Source organism: Heterocephalus glaber, unplaced genomic scaffold (assembly GCF_053883595.1).
Source record: "Heterocephalus glaber isolate CG9 unplaced genomic scaffold, H.glaber_assembly_v1.0 deba00001481, whole genome shotgun sequence".
Lineage (NCBI taxonomy): Eukaryota > Metazoa > Chordata > Mammalia > Rodentia > Bathyergidae > Heterocephalus > Heterocephalus glaber.
In genome coordinates this window covers 4,651,652-4,670,133 of record NW_028258317.1, presented here as the reverse complement: position 1 = coordinate 4,670,133, position 18,482 = coordinate 4,651,652, and the positions used below count along the sequence as shown (strand labels likewise).

At 38.8% G+C, this 18,482-nt stretch overlaps 1 protein-coding gene across 11 annotated transcripts in view; it reads left to right on the top strand.

Annotated features, from left to right (window-relative positions):
• Nucleotides 1-18,482, top strand: part of Znf462 (zinc finger protein 462) — a 160,789-nt gene that overhangs the window by 83,367 nt on the left and 58,940 nt on the right. The window contains exon 8 of one of the 11 annotated variants that reach the window (XM_087183600.1): nucleotides 838-6,332. The exons of the other annotated variants lie outside the window; for them this stretch is intronic. Within the exon in view, the coding sequence (XP_087039726.1) occupies nucleotides 838-992 (155 nt within the window). The 3' untranslated portion in view covers nucleotides 993-6,332. Of the gene's footprint in view, nucleotides 1-837; nucleotides 6,333-18,482 lie in introns of those variants that run through there. 11 annotated transcript variants of the gene reach the window in all.

Sequence of the window (18,482 nt, the reverse complement as noted above, 5' to 3'; positions counted from 1 at the left end):
GTGGAGTGTGGTGGATGTCACAGAAACTCGACACTAACTCTGTTTAACACAGACAGCCTATCTTTGCTTAGTAAATGTAAGCCTTGGGTGCTAACCATGACCTACACAAAATGGACCTGTGCTGTTTTTAATGTATATAAATAATCCAAATCAAAGAAACAGCAGTGATTAGTTTAATTTGATGACAAAAAAGTTGATTAGAAGGTGAGGTGAACAGAAACAAAGCATCAAATAGCCTGTTCTCATGAAGGGATAATTATGTGGAAAGAATAATTAATAGTTTATTCAGTGAGTTGTTTTTTTTTTTAAGTTCTTACTATAGGTCTTGCATTGTTTTGCATGGCCAGATATGACTGAGGAGACCCACACTAAGAGGACCATTTGCCAAGGAGCTGGATGGTGGATTCCTAGAAACAGCTCAGTCTGGAGGATGGAAAAACAGCTGTGGGGCTAGACAGTAGCCTGTAAATCATGCTTTGAATGGTGTTTGAAACACACATGTGAAATCCAATTGCACATTTTAATAGGGAGAAGCTGTGGGGCTATTGGCTCTCAGTTAAGGTTTCCCACACTGCAGATGCCAGGACACTGTGAACACATGAACCAAAAATGTGTTGCAGGCCTGGGGGAGTCAAGATCCATAAAACCAGGGAAATCACCAGTGTGTCCTTGGCTTTCTGAATCCCCAGTGAGGGATGTGAATAAAATGAGTCGACATGCTCACTGTGCTTTGCAGTGGTCAAATGCTTATTGTCTTGAGAGCTAGCCAGCCTTTTCTGGCAGAAGGAAAGAACCCAAATGGGAGGTTCTTCCCATGCTGTTCTCCTCCCAACCCAGAGGGAAGCATTGCAAGGAAGAGAAGCCGAGAAAGCATAAATGAGAAGATGGAAGGCAGATCTCATTCCAGCTGCCTGGCCACACACCTGTTCTGTGCTTCAACAAAGCTCTTGGGCTCTGAGCTGTCAGTCTTGACATGTTTCACCAGCACGTGAATCCTCTATATATTCTTCAAGATCAGTTGTCGGAAAGAAAAGCAGCAGCTGTATGGTATTGGTTTTGTGTATAGGATAATGGAAAATGACATGTAATTGCTATTCAAAACAATGCATTAAGGGGAGACAATAAGGTTGTCAACAAAGGGAAGAGCTCTACTGTGTTTGTGTTTACTGTGTTCTTTCTCCTGCCATATAAAATGTAGGACTGGCTTTTATCAGTCTGTTTCCAAGTCTCTGCTTTCAATACAGAAAAATACACATCCATACACAGCTATAAAATAACAAAGAAACTAGGACAGCATAGTTTAACCATAAAATTTGTTTAGTTCTGAAAAGGTACACAAGACATGGCCAATGGCTATGTAATTTAAGTTTCAGCCATATACTTTATAAGAAGTCAACCCAGTAGTGACATTCCATCTTTTCCTGCCTTCAAATTTCCTTCAACAAAAAATTATTTATTTGTTTTATCTATCCAGTTATGCTGTATGGAATTGTCTGCTTTAATAAGTCACTACTAGAATCCATTTAAAACAACAACAAAAATTCAGGTACCAAGACTAGGTGCAAAATCAATAAGGTAAATAAGGGTAATATAGGTTTTTTGCGCGTGCTCTACTTAGCATCCCAGAGAACACAAAGAATGCCTGGTCATGATGCCCCTGCCTTTATAATAAAGATCTCAACTGAGTTTATCCAGCAGAGAAATGTTTACTAGAAATTAAAAGAAAAATATTATATGTGATATTCTTGTTGGAACTTTTCAGTTGCCTTTTCTAAACAGTAGAATAATACTGGATAAATACTATTTTTATCAAGTCCCTTCTTAGTAAGGAACCACAGGCATTTGTCATCTCAAAATCAAAGTCCTCTGCACTGCACACAGTGTTGACCAGTTAGCTGTTCTTCCTCCATTGCAGAGTGGCTTAAAACTGATGTTACCTCCCATCTCAGCGCTTGCTGCCCTCAGGTTCTAACTTCTTCATCTGCACTTGCACCTTTTGAATAAGCTCACCTGGGAGCTGAGAAAGATTTCCTACCTGTCTGCTTCTTTCTACAAGTTAATGACTTGCACTTCTTTCAAAGACTGATTTTTTTCATTGTCCCTAACCAACCCTATTTTTATTGCTCTTCTATCACTCTTCTTAAACCTTTATTTGTACTTATAGATATGCTATATCTTCTGCCACCTAATTTTTCCAGTGGGAATAGTGAGGCAGGTACTTAGTAAATACTGTGTTCTTTTAACAGATCAGTGATCTGTCAGAGACATCCCAGTTTTCAATTCAATTGGCTGTACTGAGTCCTGAATTTATCTACCTCTACAGAACCACATTTGTATATGGATGAATTTATCTGTCCTGCATTTAAGAGTTAACTTCAAAGACAATCTGAAGATGAAACCTTACGGACTGTTCTAACAGAAACTTTCTGATGAAGTTAGTCTGCCGAGATGGAAAGATTTTTCTTGACAAAGAGGGATTAAATATTGTCATTGCTTCCTGCATAATGAGACCTTTTGGAGAGGTGGGAAACTGAAGGTTGAGATAGCTGTAAACCTGTCATCCCTCAGAAGGAGGTTGAACTGTGGTGGTGAGGAAGAGATAGACATTGCTAGGATGGTCGCCAGGTAGCAGAGGTGCTGGAACCATTGCACACAATCCTTGACTCTGGAGGGGGCCAACTTGTTCTTTGTGTCTTTGTCAAAAGAACTTACAATGTTTGGTGGGAGTTAAATCCCGATTCATAACAACTGTATAGTGAATCAAACCAACAAAACTTTTCAATGAGTAGAACTTTCTAATCTACCTGAAAATCTTTCCCACTAGGCTTTTAACATAAAATAATATATTGGTTAGAAGAGACTTATTTTACAAGACTCATATTGGTCAACTTCTTACCATAAATCAAGAGTTGGCAAGCTTTTTTCCTGCAAAGGGCCAGATAGAAAATATTTTCAGCTTTGTAGTTATATACTCACTTTCACAACTGCTTGACTCTCAGTATTACACCGTGAAAATAGCCATAGACAATATATAAACAATGATCATGGCTGTGTTCCAATAAAACTTTATGTACAAAGACAATGGAAAGGCTAGATTTGGCCTATGAAAGTTGCTTCACCAACCCCTGATATAGATGATTACAGGAAAAATTGCAGCAGTACCCATGAAATTAATCCAGTCTTTAATAAATGTCTTTTTGAAGTTTTATGTTTAACATATGAAGTATTCTAGATGGTACTTAAAATGTAATTTGACCCAAATAGTTTTTGTTTTATATATGAAATGTAAGATATATTGGATAAAACTTTAAAAATATTAGTGCATGAATTGTATTTAAGCTTAAAAGAAAAATCTTCTCCAAGAAGTATGCTGAGTCTAACTCCAAACCATCAACTTATTTAACCTTGACTGCAGGAATATTTGACACTTAAAAATTAAGATCTGAGATGCCTGCTTTTCGAAGAGCAACTTTTCAGATCTCTAAATAGGTCAGACATAAAATTGAACCTTTAAGAGGATCCAATTAGTTGCTAGGGCATCAGACCTTCCACGCAGGTTCCAATTGCAATCAGATTTCTCTTGGGGTGAAAGAAAAAAGAGGTGGTTTCTTTAAAATGACAATATGAAATAGAGACTCTCGTGAATAATTGTATGGTAAAAAAATTTACATCGTTTATAGCACATGGGATATAAGGCATAATTTTAATGGCTTGACTATAATTTTTAATAGGTTCTGTTAGGCTCAAAATTATCTGACCAGACACTACTAACCTTCCCTTTTTGACACCAGAATTTCTACACTAAAATGTGATCTAGAGTTTGTTTTAATGCTTAGTATAAAGCATTTATACTGTAAAATCTTAGAGGTCCTCAATGAAGTGTCATTAAAGAATCTGGAATCCTGTATTATACACATAGAAATTTGTATGGGATAAGCTATTAGAACTTGGCCTTGATGGCTAACAGGAATCTTCTGAAATGATCATCACCCTCAAGCTGAAGTTCATGTGAGAGATCCTTCCCAAGAAACCCACCTGCTTGGGATTTGTGACCTTTTCATTGAGCCACAGTTTTATGTACCAACGTTTAAAAAACGTTTCAAGTATAGACTTTCCATGTCCTGAGAACTTAGTCAACTAACCCATCTCCCTCTTCCCATGCCAATAAAAACATTGGGTCATCAGAAACACAAGCATTTACTACTAAACATAATCAGAGCTGGTTCCTAGCAACACTAGAGTTGGCTTCATGATTCCACATCTGGTTTTTGCATCGTTTGGTGAACTGTTTGAAGATTACCTTACCCTCTCCAGAACCTCAGTCATAGGACTATCTAGAAATCTCCTTTCTTCTTTGGCAGAGGATACATTGAATTATTAGTTGAATCATCTAAAAGACTAATCTCAGTTTTTTTTGAAAGAAGGAATTTTCCTCCATCTTACCATTGTCCATCTTGATTTGTCTTTCCCTGGGGCTGAAGCTAGATGACATAGTCAGACCAATTTTATTTGAGGCAAAAATTCCTCAAACTGTTTTAAGACCCCTTATGACTCAGGTCCTCAATTCTTTTTCAAACACTGCTTGCGTAAGAGAATTTTACAAAGGCTGAAGGAGGGATATTAGAGTTAGGAGGCGCAACAGGAGTGAGCCATGATTCAAAGGTAGCCATCCTGGGTCAGTCTTTGGAGATGAAGAGGGTATGTTCTCAGAAAGAACAGTAGGTAGAACACATTCATAATCCTATATATTACCCTACAGAAAAATCCCAGTGGTGGTGGTTAAATAAAGTGAAAAGAGAAAGAACAGCCAAGGCGATATGAGAGTCAAGCATTCTGGTAGAAGGATAGTAGAAGGACTCCACTTTTCTTGTTACTGGCACAAAATACCCAATACCCACAAATTTAAAAGGAGAAGAGATTTATTTTGCTTCACACTTTCAAAGGGGTTCTGTCCATGCATGGTTGGCTGGCTCCAAGGCCTAAATGACTTGGTAGAAGGACAAACACAGGAAAGCTGCTCAACCAATGGCAGTCAGGAAGCAGAGCAAGAGAAGAGAGGAGCCAAGGACAAGAATATACCTTTTGAGGTCACACCCCAGTGACTCTCCTCTTCTGACCAAGGCCCACCTCCCAACAGCAAATTCAGCAATGAACTCATCCATGGACTAACCCACTGATCAGTGCCCCCATTATCCAGTCACTTCCAAAAGCCCAAATTCTGAACACATGAGACACTGAGGGGACATTTTAGATCTAAACAGTAACAGAATGTGCTTTCTTTTTGCTGTGGTCCATCCCTTGCTGTTGATGCCCAAGAAGAGCCTTGAGGGCTCTTCTCCTTTTCAAACTCAACTCCAGGAGTTGTGTTTGGCTGAGACTGCCAAGCCCAGCTCAGGTTTTATGTGTCAGCACACTGCTCTTGGAGAAGTCATTCCAGGACTAGGCTTTGCAGCTTCCTCAGGGACACAAAATATGGACTCGCACAAGTCACTCCCTTTAGGTCATCTTTTATTTTCATGCACTGCAAGTCCTCCACCAGATCTGTGGTGACAGAGCAACACTGAGCCACACTGAGCAACACTTAGCCTTCTAAATCTTTAATCTAGTCCTTGATTTTTAGCATTGGTAGTTATTTTTTTCCCATTGACCATTTTGAAAGTCGTCCATTCTGGCTTACATAATGACTCTGCATGTCTCCTTGTTTAGTTACTGAGTGATAAAAATAATCATTATTTTTATTTATTTAATTCTGCTGATTAATTTGTCATCTCTCTTAATATGTCTAATGAATTAGAGATACAAATAATTAGTTTCACTTTATAGAAAAGGCAACCCAGGCTCTGAAGAGTGAAATGGTGAGCCCAAGTCATAGAAAGTGAAAGCATTAGAGCTGAGTTTCATACTCTGAATCCAAACCCTGTGTCCTTAACCTTATGCCTTATTGAAGTCTTAACACCAAAAATACACATCCAGGAAGTGATACAGAATTGTTAAGGTACTACCTCTTCTTATAAGTAATACTAGAGGCAAGTTTTCATTATTTATTGAGGTTTAAGTTAATAGGTATACAGATAGTATTAAGTTAAAAGACCAGGCTATACCGAGTTCAATCCCTGGTTAAAAAAAAAAAAGACCAGGCTGTAATGAAGTAAGCAATTGGTGTCTACATTCTAATGGCTGTAACTATGGAAAGGAGAAGGAATTGATGAGTCACAGAGGCCTCCATGGAAGAGGTGGGACTCAAGCTGGGTGTGGAAGGGTGAGTGGATTTATACAGGTGGAAGGAAAACTATTCCAACTGAGAGGAGTCTCTACAAAGAGCAAACATACAGATGAAAGGATCCTGGAACAACAAGGAGACCAATCCAGCTAGAGTGGAAGGTGTGTAGTGAGGTGGTTAGTGCATGGCTAGAGGTGTTACCAGACAGTAGGTGTACTTAACACAGCGGGGCAAGGGGAACTTTGAGTTTGTTAAACATACTGAACAAGGAAGACCAACAACATGGTACCTTTCCCTTGTGATAGTAGCAGGGTACTTCTGACTTACAGGTGCAGAAAGATGCATCTATAGGTCTTCAAGAATGAGTATGTATTAAAAATAGGCATGGATGTGTGTCATCCTCCTTTAAGGTAGCTGAATAGATTTTTTTTTTCTTCTGTCTACAAAGTTATACCTACTCATAATTAAAGAATGGTTTTATGGAAATAAATAGCATAAAATATAAGGCTCACCCATAATGCTAGTCTCTCTCCACCCAGAATAATCCTGGTTAACAGTTTGCTGTAGAGTCCTCTTGATAATTTTTCTATGAATAGACGAGCTTTTGTTATTTTAATTACTTTTATAAAACTGGTATCATGATATACAAACTTTTTTTTTTCGTATGGCTTTGCTCTCAATTGATAGATTCCATCATTTGACTGATTCTGAGTTGGAAATATGGTAGGCCATGTCTTAAAAACTATCCTTTTCAATATTGACTACTTAAAGGCTTCAAGTATTTTTTTATGTGTTGGGTATATGTATTTAAGGTGGAATTCTCAGAATTGTATAAGGTCTTTGATATTTTTGCCAATCAAAAGTAGATTGTTTTCATTTTAAGTCCCATTCATCTCAAAAATTACTCAAATAGAGCCTCTTTCCCTAGTACTTATTTGAGATTTAGTACATTTGAAATACTAGCAAATGGTCTACGAGTTAAATGAGAAAAATCAAGATTACAGACTAAACTATTCAGAGTAATGGGCTGAAAATGAAATTTTGCTAGGGGATAAATATAAAGTATGTTGGGAAGTTTCTGACCCCTGTATTCACTTCTGTTTCTGGACTTGCCAAATATTCTTATAATTATCAGTTATCATATTTCTCTCCCAACTATAAACTGTGTGCTCTCTGAGGTCAAGGGTTGTTTCCTATTCATTTTCAGAACCTTAGCACTTGGCAGGCCATTCAATAAATACTTCTTAAATTGATTTGAATTAGAGATGAATAAGCAACCACATACAAGGAACGCTGACACAATGACAGTTTCTGTGTGAGAAAGCTTGAGAATGTGAGTGACTGGAGGTTCATTGATGTTACACGGTGTTTGGAGAAAATCAGTAGAATCTGGCTTTGTGTGTACTCGGATGTGCTGTATTTTTTGACCACTCCTCCCTCCTTGAATTAACTCACTTCCACTTCCACCCCCATTAATAACACCATATCCCTCAACTTTCTGAAACCCAAGTGAGTAATTCCTCTCCCTCAGTCAGCCAAGAGGAATGGATGCATTCTTTGCTCTTGAGAATATTGGTCTCATTTCAAATGCTTTCTTTCTGTTTACTTTCTTCTTATCTTTCAGAACTTTCTTTCATCTTCTTTCATGAACTCAGAGCCAGGCCCACAGCCTTTCTTTCTATTCTACCTCTAACTGTCATGTGCTGGAATTCCAGTAGACTAGAATCAAGGGTAGTAACTCACCAGATACTTTGACCTTCTTCCTGACAATAGTCCAGGTGTCTCTCTGTGGTTGGATTCACCATAACTGCTCCAACCCCATCTTCTCAAACTCTTAAATTTTATCTGACCATCATTTTCAGGTCTCCTTTCCTCCCAGACCCTGAACCCCTGGAGTTTACCACTTCAGAGGAGCTTTCTCCAGCCTGTTGATTTTTCGAGCTGCCTTTTTCTTTTCTGGTTTCCAAATGCCAGACTCCAACCTTAAATAACCCCTGTTCTCTCACATTCTCTGATGTCAGCCAGTCTTTCTTGCTCTAATCTCAATTTTTTCCAATCTGTGTTCCAGGTTATCTTTTTTAATCGCAAAATCTGATTTGCCTTTTAAAATAAATGTGCACATATTCAGATTTATCTCTATGTAGCAGCAATTTATCCATATAAGTATTCCATATGTATTTTCTTGAGAGAGACAGGAATAGACAGTGTACTAGAAGTCACAGATAGTTGCAGTCTATCTTGCTAAATGGAGTGAGCAACTGTAAAGTTAATAGCTGTGGCAATTGCAAATTATTGTACTTGTAAGTTGTGATTTTATTACTCTAATTTTACAGTATTTTAAAATTTTGCCCATGGGTAGTTTTTTAATTAGGAATACAGAGAAAAAAAGATGAAGAAACACATCTACCTAGCACGTAAGCAAGAGTAATGCCACCAACACTTTTGTTAGAAGAAACACAGTAATTAAGATAACTAAACCACAGGCAGACAGTGATAGTAAGTGAAATTTCCAACAAACACATTAAAATTGGTAAATTCTATATGTTGTTATGGTAACAGTGAAATAGGATCACTTTTGCTAATAGATCTGCCGCACATTTTTGTATTTTGCTTGTGTCACCTCCATAAGGGAGGTCTGGAAAAAAATAACTCATTCAAAAATTAAGTTCAATGTTTAAATAAAAGATTTTATTTTTCTCTTTCAAAGTAATTGTTTTTCAGTTACTTTTGGAATGGCTTAATTGTTATGTGACTCTACCCTTGTAACTTCTAATTTCTGGGAGTATTTTCTAAATCACAGTATGCCTAGAGGAGCATGTTCGAGGACATAGATGTCACCCATCATGTGTAGCCAGAGCAGGAAAAGCTTTGAAGACTATAAAATGGAGAAATGATGGTTCTGTCCAAGCCAAGGGCAGATTTATTTATTTATTTATTTCCAGTTTGTTTTCATTTTCTAAATTCAGAGAAAGCAAAAACAACATAGGAGAAAGAACCTATATTACTCTGTACCTTTTAGTAGCTGTTTTATACTAATCATCATCATCCCATTAACAGGAGATGAGTCTCCTGGGGCAGCCCATATAAAGCAACTGTTAAGGAAGTGCTGAGACCAGCCAAGCTCACAGCCCCCAGACCCTCTTTGCAGGTCAGGTAGAACAGCTCTCCTTGCACCCCTGGGTTTCTGGTCCCAGAAGGGAAGTGCGGGTTATTGATAGCAACAGGTCTGCACTTTTGATTATTCCACAGCAGTCCAAGTTCTGACCCAGGCATTCTTGGTTGCAGTAACTCCATCAGGCATGATTGTTCAGAGGAAGGTGTTCACGAACCCTCTTCCTCAATTCTAACAGTTGTTTTTCAGCAGAATTTCAGAGTTGGATTGCAATGCTGACATCAAGTATGACTCTTACTGTGTAATGCTCGGTTCGTTTTGATTGAGCAGACGCCAGGGAGGAACATTTTCACCCCACTGGGGCTAGTAAATTAGGACCACAGGATTTTTCTGAAGCCAGTTCTCCATGTAGGTGACTTTTACTTACTAATCTTCAGCTCACTCAGGGGATGTTGGACCCCAGAGTTTGAGGACCATGTGGAGGGCTGCTGCAGATTCAAGTCAAGGAAGTGCCACTGATGTTGTAAAGAAATGTGCAGTCGTAGATGGATGTCCTGTCTCGCTCTATATCACACATGAGCATCATAAACCCTTTACCCTCTATGAGCCTTGATTTTCTAATATGTAAAATAAAGAAGCCTACTTTACAGGATTATTTCAAGGATCAAATGAGATAACATGTAGAAATGCTTTTCTGTTCCAAATTACTATAGACATATTAGATATTATTAAAGTAGTAGGGTAGAAGCAATTTTCTTATCTATTTATTTAATAGCAAAACATTTATTGGTACATTTTAAGCATACACAATGTTACCTCATCTAGGGAATTTGCTTGTGTATATGACTCATCCTTCCCTCCCCTCAGGCCCTCTCCCCTCCCTATGTACAAAAGCTTTGTTCCCATTTTTTCTTCTGTTTTCTCTTTCTTTTTTTATCACTTCCTTCCATTCTCCCTCCTTCCTCCCTTGTTCCTTTTCCTATTTGAATATTTTCTTCCCATTTCCCAATATCTGTTATACATTTTAATCCTTATTTCTACTTTCGATTTCTCACACCAGAGAAACAATGCAGTATTTACACACGTGTGTCCAATTTATTTCACTTAAGAGTATGGTTTCAAGGTCCATCCATTTAGCTATTAATGTCTGAAGCTCATCCTTTATGGCAGAGTACTATTCCATTGTATACAAAAAAACCACATCTTTATCCAGTCTCCAGTTGATGGGCATTTGGGCTGTTTCCAAGATTTAGCTGCTACAAACTGTGCTGCTCTAAACATGGCTGTGCATATATCGCTGGTATGATGCTTTTAATTCTTTTGGGAAGATAACAAGAAGGGGAATAGCTGGGTCAAATAGAGCCTCTAGTTTTAGTTTTTTGAGAACTCTCCACACTGATTTCCACAGTGATTGGACCAGTCTGCACTCCCACCAACAGTGGAGAAGGGTTCCTTTTTCCCCGCAGCCCCTCCAGCATTTGTTATTGGTTGATTTCTTGATAACAGCCATTGGGAATCTCAGCTTTGTTTTAATTTGCATGTCTCGAATGACCAGTGATGTTAAACATTTTTTCATATATTTATTTCCATTTCTACTTCTTCATCTGAGAAATGTCTGTTCATTTCAGATGCCCATTTTTCGATTGGGTCTTTAAATTTGGAGGATCTTTTTTTAAATTTTTATTTTTTAGTTCTTTATATATTTTAGATAGTAGTCCTTTGTCCGATGAATAGCTGGTAAAAAGTTTTTTCCTACTCTGTGTGTTGTCTCTGCACTCTGTTGGTAGCGATAATTTATCATCAACTAGAGAATAGTTTTTTTTTTTCTTAATGCTAAAGGAAGCAAATCTATGTCATGACTTTGAAGCTGAATGAAGTTTGTTTATATTGTGAAATTTCTTGGGGGTCTAAAATAATTCAGTGTTTCAAGGTAGTGCTTTATCGGAGCTCTATTGGTATCGAACTTCAGGGCTTAATGGACATCACGTCCACAAGAAGGTCCTTAGCCCATTGTGTCCTAAAGGGCTGATGGAATGCATTGATAAGTTTCATTGTCAGGCAGTAATTATCATTATTATTATTATTAGCATTAGCATTTATCAATGGACATTTCAATAATGATAACTATATATATTTATAACTATTTTAATGATAACTTCATTGGGTGTCTACCGACACAGTACTTTACAAGCATTGTTTCATTTCATTTCTGCCCTACTACAATCCCATGAGGGAGGAACTTCTAGGACCAGCTCCCTCCTGTTTCAGAAAAAAGGAAAATAGCTTTAAGCAAGTTAAGGGTGTACCTGGGACATAGTCAGCACCTATCAGAGTTGAGGCAATTAGTGCTGTCACCTCAACTCCAGAACTCTGTTTTCTATGTCAAACTGCTTCTTTTAAACCTCATTCTTAGGTGTGCTGTTTTTTCCCTAGAAAGACTAAGAAGAACGCCTAAGAAAGTCCATAAGGCCCAGGAAAGTATTCTGTGTTTTAAATATTAAAACCATTCTTGGCTGTGACCTTCTGCAAGTTTATTTCTGCAATTGCAGTCTCAGCCTCCAAATATCTTGAAAGAAGGAACATTCCCAACTTCTCCTTCCTCGCTAATCACTCTTAAACTGCTGCAATCTGTTTTGCCTTCAGCATTTTTCGAAGCACTCTGCTGAAGTGATCTCCTATTGGCTAACTCCAATGACATTTTCCGTGGAAAAGTCACTTCCTTTTGCTGTTTACACCTGCTGCCACCTCCTTCCCTCCCTCTCCCTAATGGCTTTACAAGGGTCATCAGTGAGTCCGGACAAACAAGTCCATGGCCTCTGCTCTTGCCTCACCCTTCTTTTTTGGTCTGTGGCTTTTAAAACTGCTGATCTTCCCCCAGGCAAATTCTCCTCCCTTGGTTTTGATCCTGCTGTCTGTTTCAGGCTCTCCTATAGCCTATCTGATAATGCATTCCCTTTACCTTGTTTTCACCCCTGTTCTTCCTGCTGCCATTACCCGTACCTGGGGGTGGTTCCCTGACCTGTTCATGGCATCACCTCACAAACACATGGACTCAACACTTACTTCATCGGCCACCTGGACCTCCAGCTCCAACTTTTTTGAAAATGCCCCAGACCTTGTTCTGTCTGCTCCTCACTTTCTCCACCTGCTGGTTTCATTGAGCCTTCACCCCAGAGCTTCTCAAATGGCACTCTTTATCTTACTCCCAAAAGGTTTCCTCTGCCAGTGCTCTTGGGACCCAGCAAGAACCCTCTCATCTTCAGGTGATCTTGGGCCCATGTTCTACCACCCAGTCAGTTGCCTACTCAGTCTTGTTTATATTTCCTTAATTTTTTTTCTTTTTTTATTAAATTCTTTTATTGGTACATTGTAGGTATACGACACAATTACGTTTCTCATTGGGAATTGTACCTTTACATAATGCATCTTGGTTCTTATTTTTTCCCCATTCCTAGCCCTCCCTTCACGCCCTCCACCCTTCCCTATTTACAAAGACTTTATTTCCATTTTTTCCATTTCTCATCATTTTTTCCTTTCCCTTCTTTCCTTTCCCCTGCCCCTCCCACGACCCCTACCCCTTTGGACCTTTCCTTGCTATTTTACATTTTCGATTATTCATTCTAATCATTGGTACATTTTAGGTATACAATATAATGACATTCATCATTGGAAATGTGCACCTTTACATAGTCTCTCTTGGTTCTTATTTTTCACACTTGCCCAGCCCTCCCTTCAACCCCTCCAGGCCTCCCTATTTACAAAGATTTTGTTCCTATTTTTCCATTTTCTTATATTAATCCCATTCCCTTCTATCCTTTCCTCTAGCCCTCCCACTTCCTTCCCCTTTGCCCCTTTTCTTCCTACTTCACATTACCTATTATACCTTTAGTCCTTATTTACACTTTCAGTTTCTCACAGGAAAGAAACTATTCAGAATTTATTCATGCGTGTCCTATTTATTTCACTTAAGAGTATGGCCTCAATGTGCATCCACTTAGCTAGAAATGTCTCTAATTTCTCATTTTTTATGGCTGAGTAGTACTCCATTTTATTAAAAAACCACATTGTCTTGATCCAGTCTCCAGTTGATGGGCATTTGGGCTGTTTCCAAGTTTTAGCCATTACAAACTGTGCTGCTATGAACATGGGCACACATATATCACTGTGGTATGATTCTTTTAATTCTTTGGGGAAGATCCCCAGCAGTGGAATAGCGGGATCAAATGGGACTTCCAGTCCTAGTTCTTTGAGGTATCTCCATACTGATTTCCACAGTGGTTGCATCAGTCTACACTCCCACAAGCAGTGGAGCAGGGTTCCTCTTTCCCCACAGCCCCGGCAGCATTTGTTATTGGTTGATTTCATGATAGCAGCCATTCTTTCTGGAGTGAGGTGGAATCTCAGTGTTATTTTCATTTGCATCTCTTGAATGACCAGTGATGTTGAACATTTTTTCATGTATTTATTTACTATTTCTACTTCTTTGTCTGAGAAATGTCTGTTCATTTCAGATGCCCATTTTTGGATTGGGTCTTTAAATTTGGGAGGTCTGATCCTTTTAAGTTCTTTATAGATTCGAGATAGTAGACCTTTGTCTGAGGAAGAGCAGGTGAAGATTTTTTCCCACACTGTGGGTTGTCTCTTCACACTGCTGGTGGTTTCTCTTGCTGTGCAGAAGCCTTTTAATAAGAAGAGATCCCACTTGTTGATGGTTTGTGCTAGTTCATGGACAACTAAGGTTTTGTTCATAAAATCTTTCCTTCCACTGATGTCTTCAAGTGTTGTACCTAACCTCCGTTCCAACTGGTTCAGAGTTTCTATTTTAATATTTAGATCTTTAATCCATTTTGATTATAGTTTAGTGCATGGTGAGAGATATAGGTCTAGTTTTAATCTTTGGCAAGTTGAAGCCCAATTTTTCCAGCACCATTTATTAAAGAGGCTATCTTTCCTCCAGTGAGGGTGTTTGGCTCCTTTGTTGAAGATGAGATGGCTGAGTGTGTCTGACATTGTTTCTGCATCTTCTACTCTGTTCCACTGGTCCTCAAGCCTGTTTCTTTGCCAGTACCATGCTGTTTTTATCACAGTAGCTTTGTAGTAGAGTTACAGGTTGGAGATTGTGATACCCCCTGCCATGTCTCTGTTACCTAGAATTGTTTTTGCTATTCTGGGTCTCTTCTTGTTCCAAATGAATTTTTGGATTGTTGTCTTGAGGTCTATGAAGTATGCTGCTGGGATCTCAATTGGAATTGCATTAAATCTATATAGCAGTTTTGGAAGTATGGCCATTTTCACTCTATTAATCCTTCCTACCCAGGAGCAGGGGATGTCTGTCCATTTTCTGATATCATCTTCAATCTCTCTTTTCAGAGTGCTATAGTTTTCAGAGAAGAGGTCTTTGATTTCTTTTGTTAGGTTGATTCCTAGGTATTTCAGTTTTTTGGATGCTATTGTGAAAGGAATTATTTGCCCTATTTCTCTCTCAGTGAGTCTGTCATTCGTGTAGAGGAAAGCTATTGATTTTTGTGTGTTGACCTTGTAACCAGCTACTTGACTGAATTTGGTTATTAAGTCTAGAAGACTTTTGGTGGAGTTCTTGGGGTCTTCTATATAGAGTATCATGTCATCTACAAATAATGACAATTTGGCTTCTTCATTACCTATCTTTATTCTTTTTATTTCTTTCTCTTGTCTAATTGTTGTGGCTAATGTTTCCAGAACTATATTGAACAAGAGTGGTGATAGTGGACATCCTTGTCTTGTTCCTGATTTTAGTGTGAAGGATTTCAGTTTTTGACCATTTAGTATGATATTGGCTGTTGGTTTTTCATAGATGGCTTCTATCAGTTTGAGGTAGAGACCATCTATTCCAATTTTTTGTAGGGTTTTTATCATAAATGCATGTTGGATTTTGTCAAATGCTTTTTCTGCATCTATGGAGATAATCATGTGGTTTTTGTCCTTGGCTCTATTGATATAGTGTATTACATTGATTGATTTGTATATATTGAACCATCCCTGCATCCCTGGGATGAATCCCACTTGATCAGGGTGTATGATCTTCTTGATGATCTTCTGCATTCTGTTTGCCAGTATCTTATTCAGGATTTTTGCATCTATGTTCATTAGTGAGATTGGCCTATAGTTCTCTTTTTCGGTCGGGTCTTTCTCTGCTTTGGGAATCAAGGTGATGCTTGCTTCCAGGAATGAATTTGGGAGTATTGTTTCCCTTTCAATTTCATTGAAGAGTTTAAGGGGTAGTGGCAGCATTTCCTCTCTAAATGTCTTGTAGAATTCAGCAGTGAAGCCATCAGGGCCTGGGCTTTTCTTAGTTGATAAGTTTTTAATTTCATTTTCAATTTCATTGGTTGATATTGGGCTGTTCAGAATTTTTAGGTCTTCTTTGTTCAACTTTGGTAATTCATATGTATCTAGGAATCTGTCCATTTCTTCTGTGTTGTCCACCTTATTGGCGTATAGGTTCTGGAAGCAGGTATTGATGATCCTATGGGTTTCTGCTGGGTCTGTTATAATTTCACCCTTTTCATTCTTAATTGCATGGATTTGGGCCTTTTCTTTCCTTTTTCTGACAAGGTTGGCTAAAGGTTTGTCAATTTTGTTGATTCTTTTGAAGAACCAACTCTTGGCTTCATTGATTTTTTGGTATCATTCTCTTAGTCTCCATTGCATTGATTTCTCCTCTGATCTTTATAATTTCCTCCCTTGTATGAGCTTTGGGTTTGTCCTGCTCTTCTTTTTCTAGAAGCTTGAGGTGCAGCATCAGGTTGTTTAATTGGGCTCATTCTGTTTTCCTAATATGTGTATTCACTGCTATGAATTTCCCTCATAAGACTGCTTTCACTGTGTCCCATAGATTCTGATATGTTGTATTGTCATTGTCATTTAATTGAAGGAATTGTCTGATTTCTTCTTTAATTTCCTCTGTGACCCATTGGTTATTCAGAAGTGTGTTGTTCAATTTCCACGTGTTTTTGAAAGTTTTTGAGTTTCTTTTGCTATGGATCTCCAGTTTCATCACACTATGGTCTGATAATATACAGGGGAGAACTTCAATTCCTTTGCACTTACTTAAATATGTTCTATGTGTGAGTATGTGGTCTATTTTGGAGAATGACCCATGTGCAGCTGAGAAGAATGTGTATTCTGATTTTGTGGGGTGGAAGACTCTGTAAACATCTGTTAAGTTCATTTGTTCAAGAGTTCAATTGAGTTCTAGTATTTCATTACTTATTTTTAGTCTAGTTGATGTATCTATTTGTGACAGTGGGGTGTTGAGGTCCCCCACTACAATTGCATTAGGGCATATATGACTTTTCATGTCTGTTATTATTTGTTTTATATAGTTGGGTGCACTAGTGTTTGGTGCATAGATATTTATGATTGTCATCTCTTCCTCTTGGATTCTTCCCTTTACAAGGATGTAGTGTCCTTCTTTGTCTCTCTTAATCAGTGTTGGTTTGAAATCTACTTGATCTGCCAAGAGGATAGCTACTCCTGCTTTTTTTTCGGGTTCCTTTCGCATGGAGTATTGTTTTCTACCCTTTAACTTTGAGTCTATGAGTTTCCTTTTGAATTAAGTGTGTTTCTTGTATGCAGCATATTGTTGGATTTGGCTTCTTGATCCATTCTGCCAGTCTATTTCTTTTGAGTGGTGAATGGAGACCATTAACATTGATGGTTATAACTAAAACGTATTGTCTTGTCATTGTCATGACTTTTTCTTTTTGTTGGGTTCTCCCCTTTTACATTTAATTTCTTGTCATGCCAGATGGGTTCATTCTGCTCTGCTTCCTGGGGTTGTGATCCTCAATGTCTGTTCCTAGCATATTGTGTAAAATTCTTTGGAGTGCTGGTTTGGTATTCTCAAAATTCCTAAGGTGCTCTTTGTCATGAAAGTATCTTATTTCTCCATCCATTTTGAAAGATAGTTTTGCAGGGTACATGAATCTGGGTTGGAGGCTGTTTTCTTTTAGGGCTTGGAATATGTCACTCCAAGCTCTTCTTGCCTTGATGGTTTGTGTTGAGAAGTCTGCTGTGATTCTGATGGGCTTTCCTTTGTATGTGATTTGTTTCTTTTCTCTGACTGCTTGGAGAACTTTGTACTTCTGTTGAATTTCTGGAATCTTAACAATTATATGCCTATGTGTAGATTTTTTTGGATCAAGCCTATTTGGATCTTATATGCCTCACTTATCTGTATTTCAAGCTCTTTTCCCCTGCTTGGGAAGTTTTCTGCCATTATTTCTGTGAAGAGACTTTTTATGTCATCTCCACTCTCCTGTTTCTTCATTGAACCCAATCAGTCTTATGTTATTCTTCTTTGCATCATCTAGCAGCTGCTGGATTGATTTCTCATGTTCCCTTATAATTTTGAAGCAATTTTTCTTTTCCTGGTCACTAATTGCAATCTTATCTTCTGTATCTGAAATTCTGTCCTCACATTGGCTCATTGTGCTATGTAGACTTTCAATGGAGTTTTTAATCTCCTGGAAATCTATTTGCATCTGTTTTATGGATTCCATTTGTTTCTTATGTTGGGATTCCATCATGTTCCTGAGAGCCTCTCTAGATTTATTAATCATGTTTTGCACTAGGGGCACAATTTCTCCTGTTATCTGAGAAATTATTTCTGATTTCATTTTTTCCAGATCCCCTTTTGTTGCCAGTTCAGTGGGTCCAGGTGGTTGAGTGTCAGAGTGTTCCATCTCATTTCCCTTTGGGGTTGCTGTAGGTGATCTGGAAGTCTGGTTTTGAGACTTATTTACATGTTTTCTCATTTCCACTGGGGCAGGGGCCTGTTAGTGCCTGCATGGATTACCTCCTCTGAGCTGGGAGAGGTGGGACAGAGGCCGGGAGCAGCGGTCAGGATGGTGACCCAAAAGCCCTTTCCTGTGGGCTGGGAGCAGCGGGATGGATGGTGACCGGGAAGCCCCTTCCTCTGGACCAGGAGCAGTGGGATGGCGGCTCAGAATCCCCTCCCTCTGGGCCGGGAGTGGTGGGAGGGTTGGTGGCCTGGAAGCTCCTTCCTCTGGGCCAGGAGCGGCAGGACAGAAGGTGGCCCAAAAGCCCTTTCCTCTGGACTGGGAGCAGCGGGAGTGTTGGTGACCGGGAAGCCCCTTCCTCTGGACC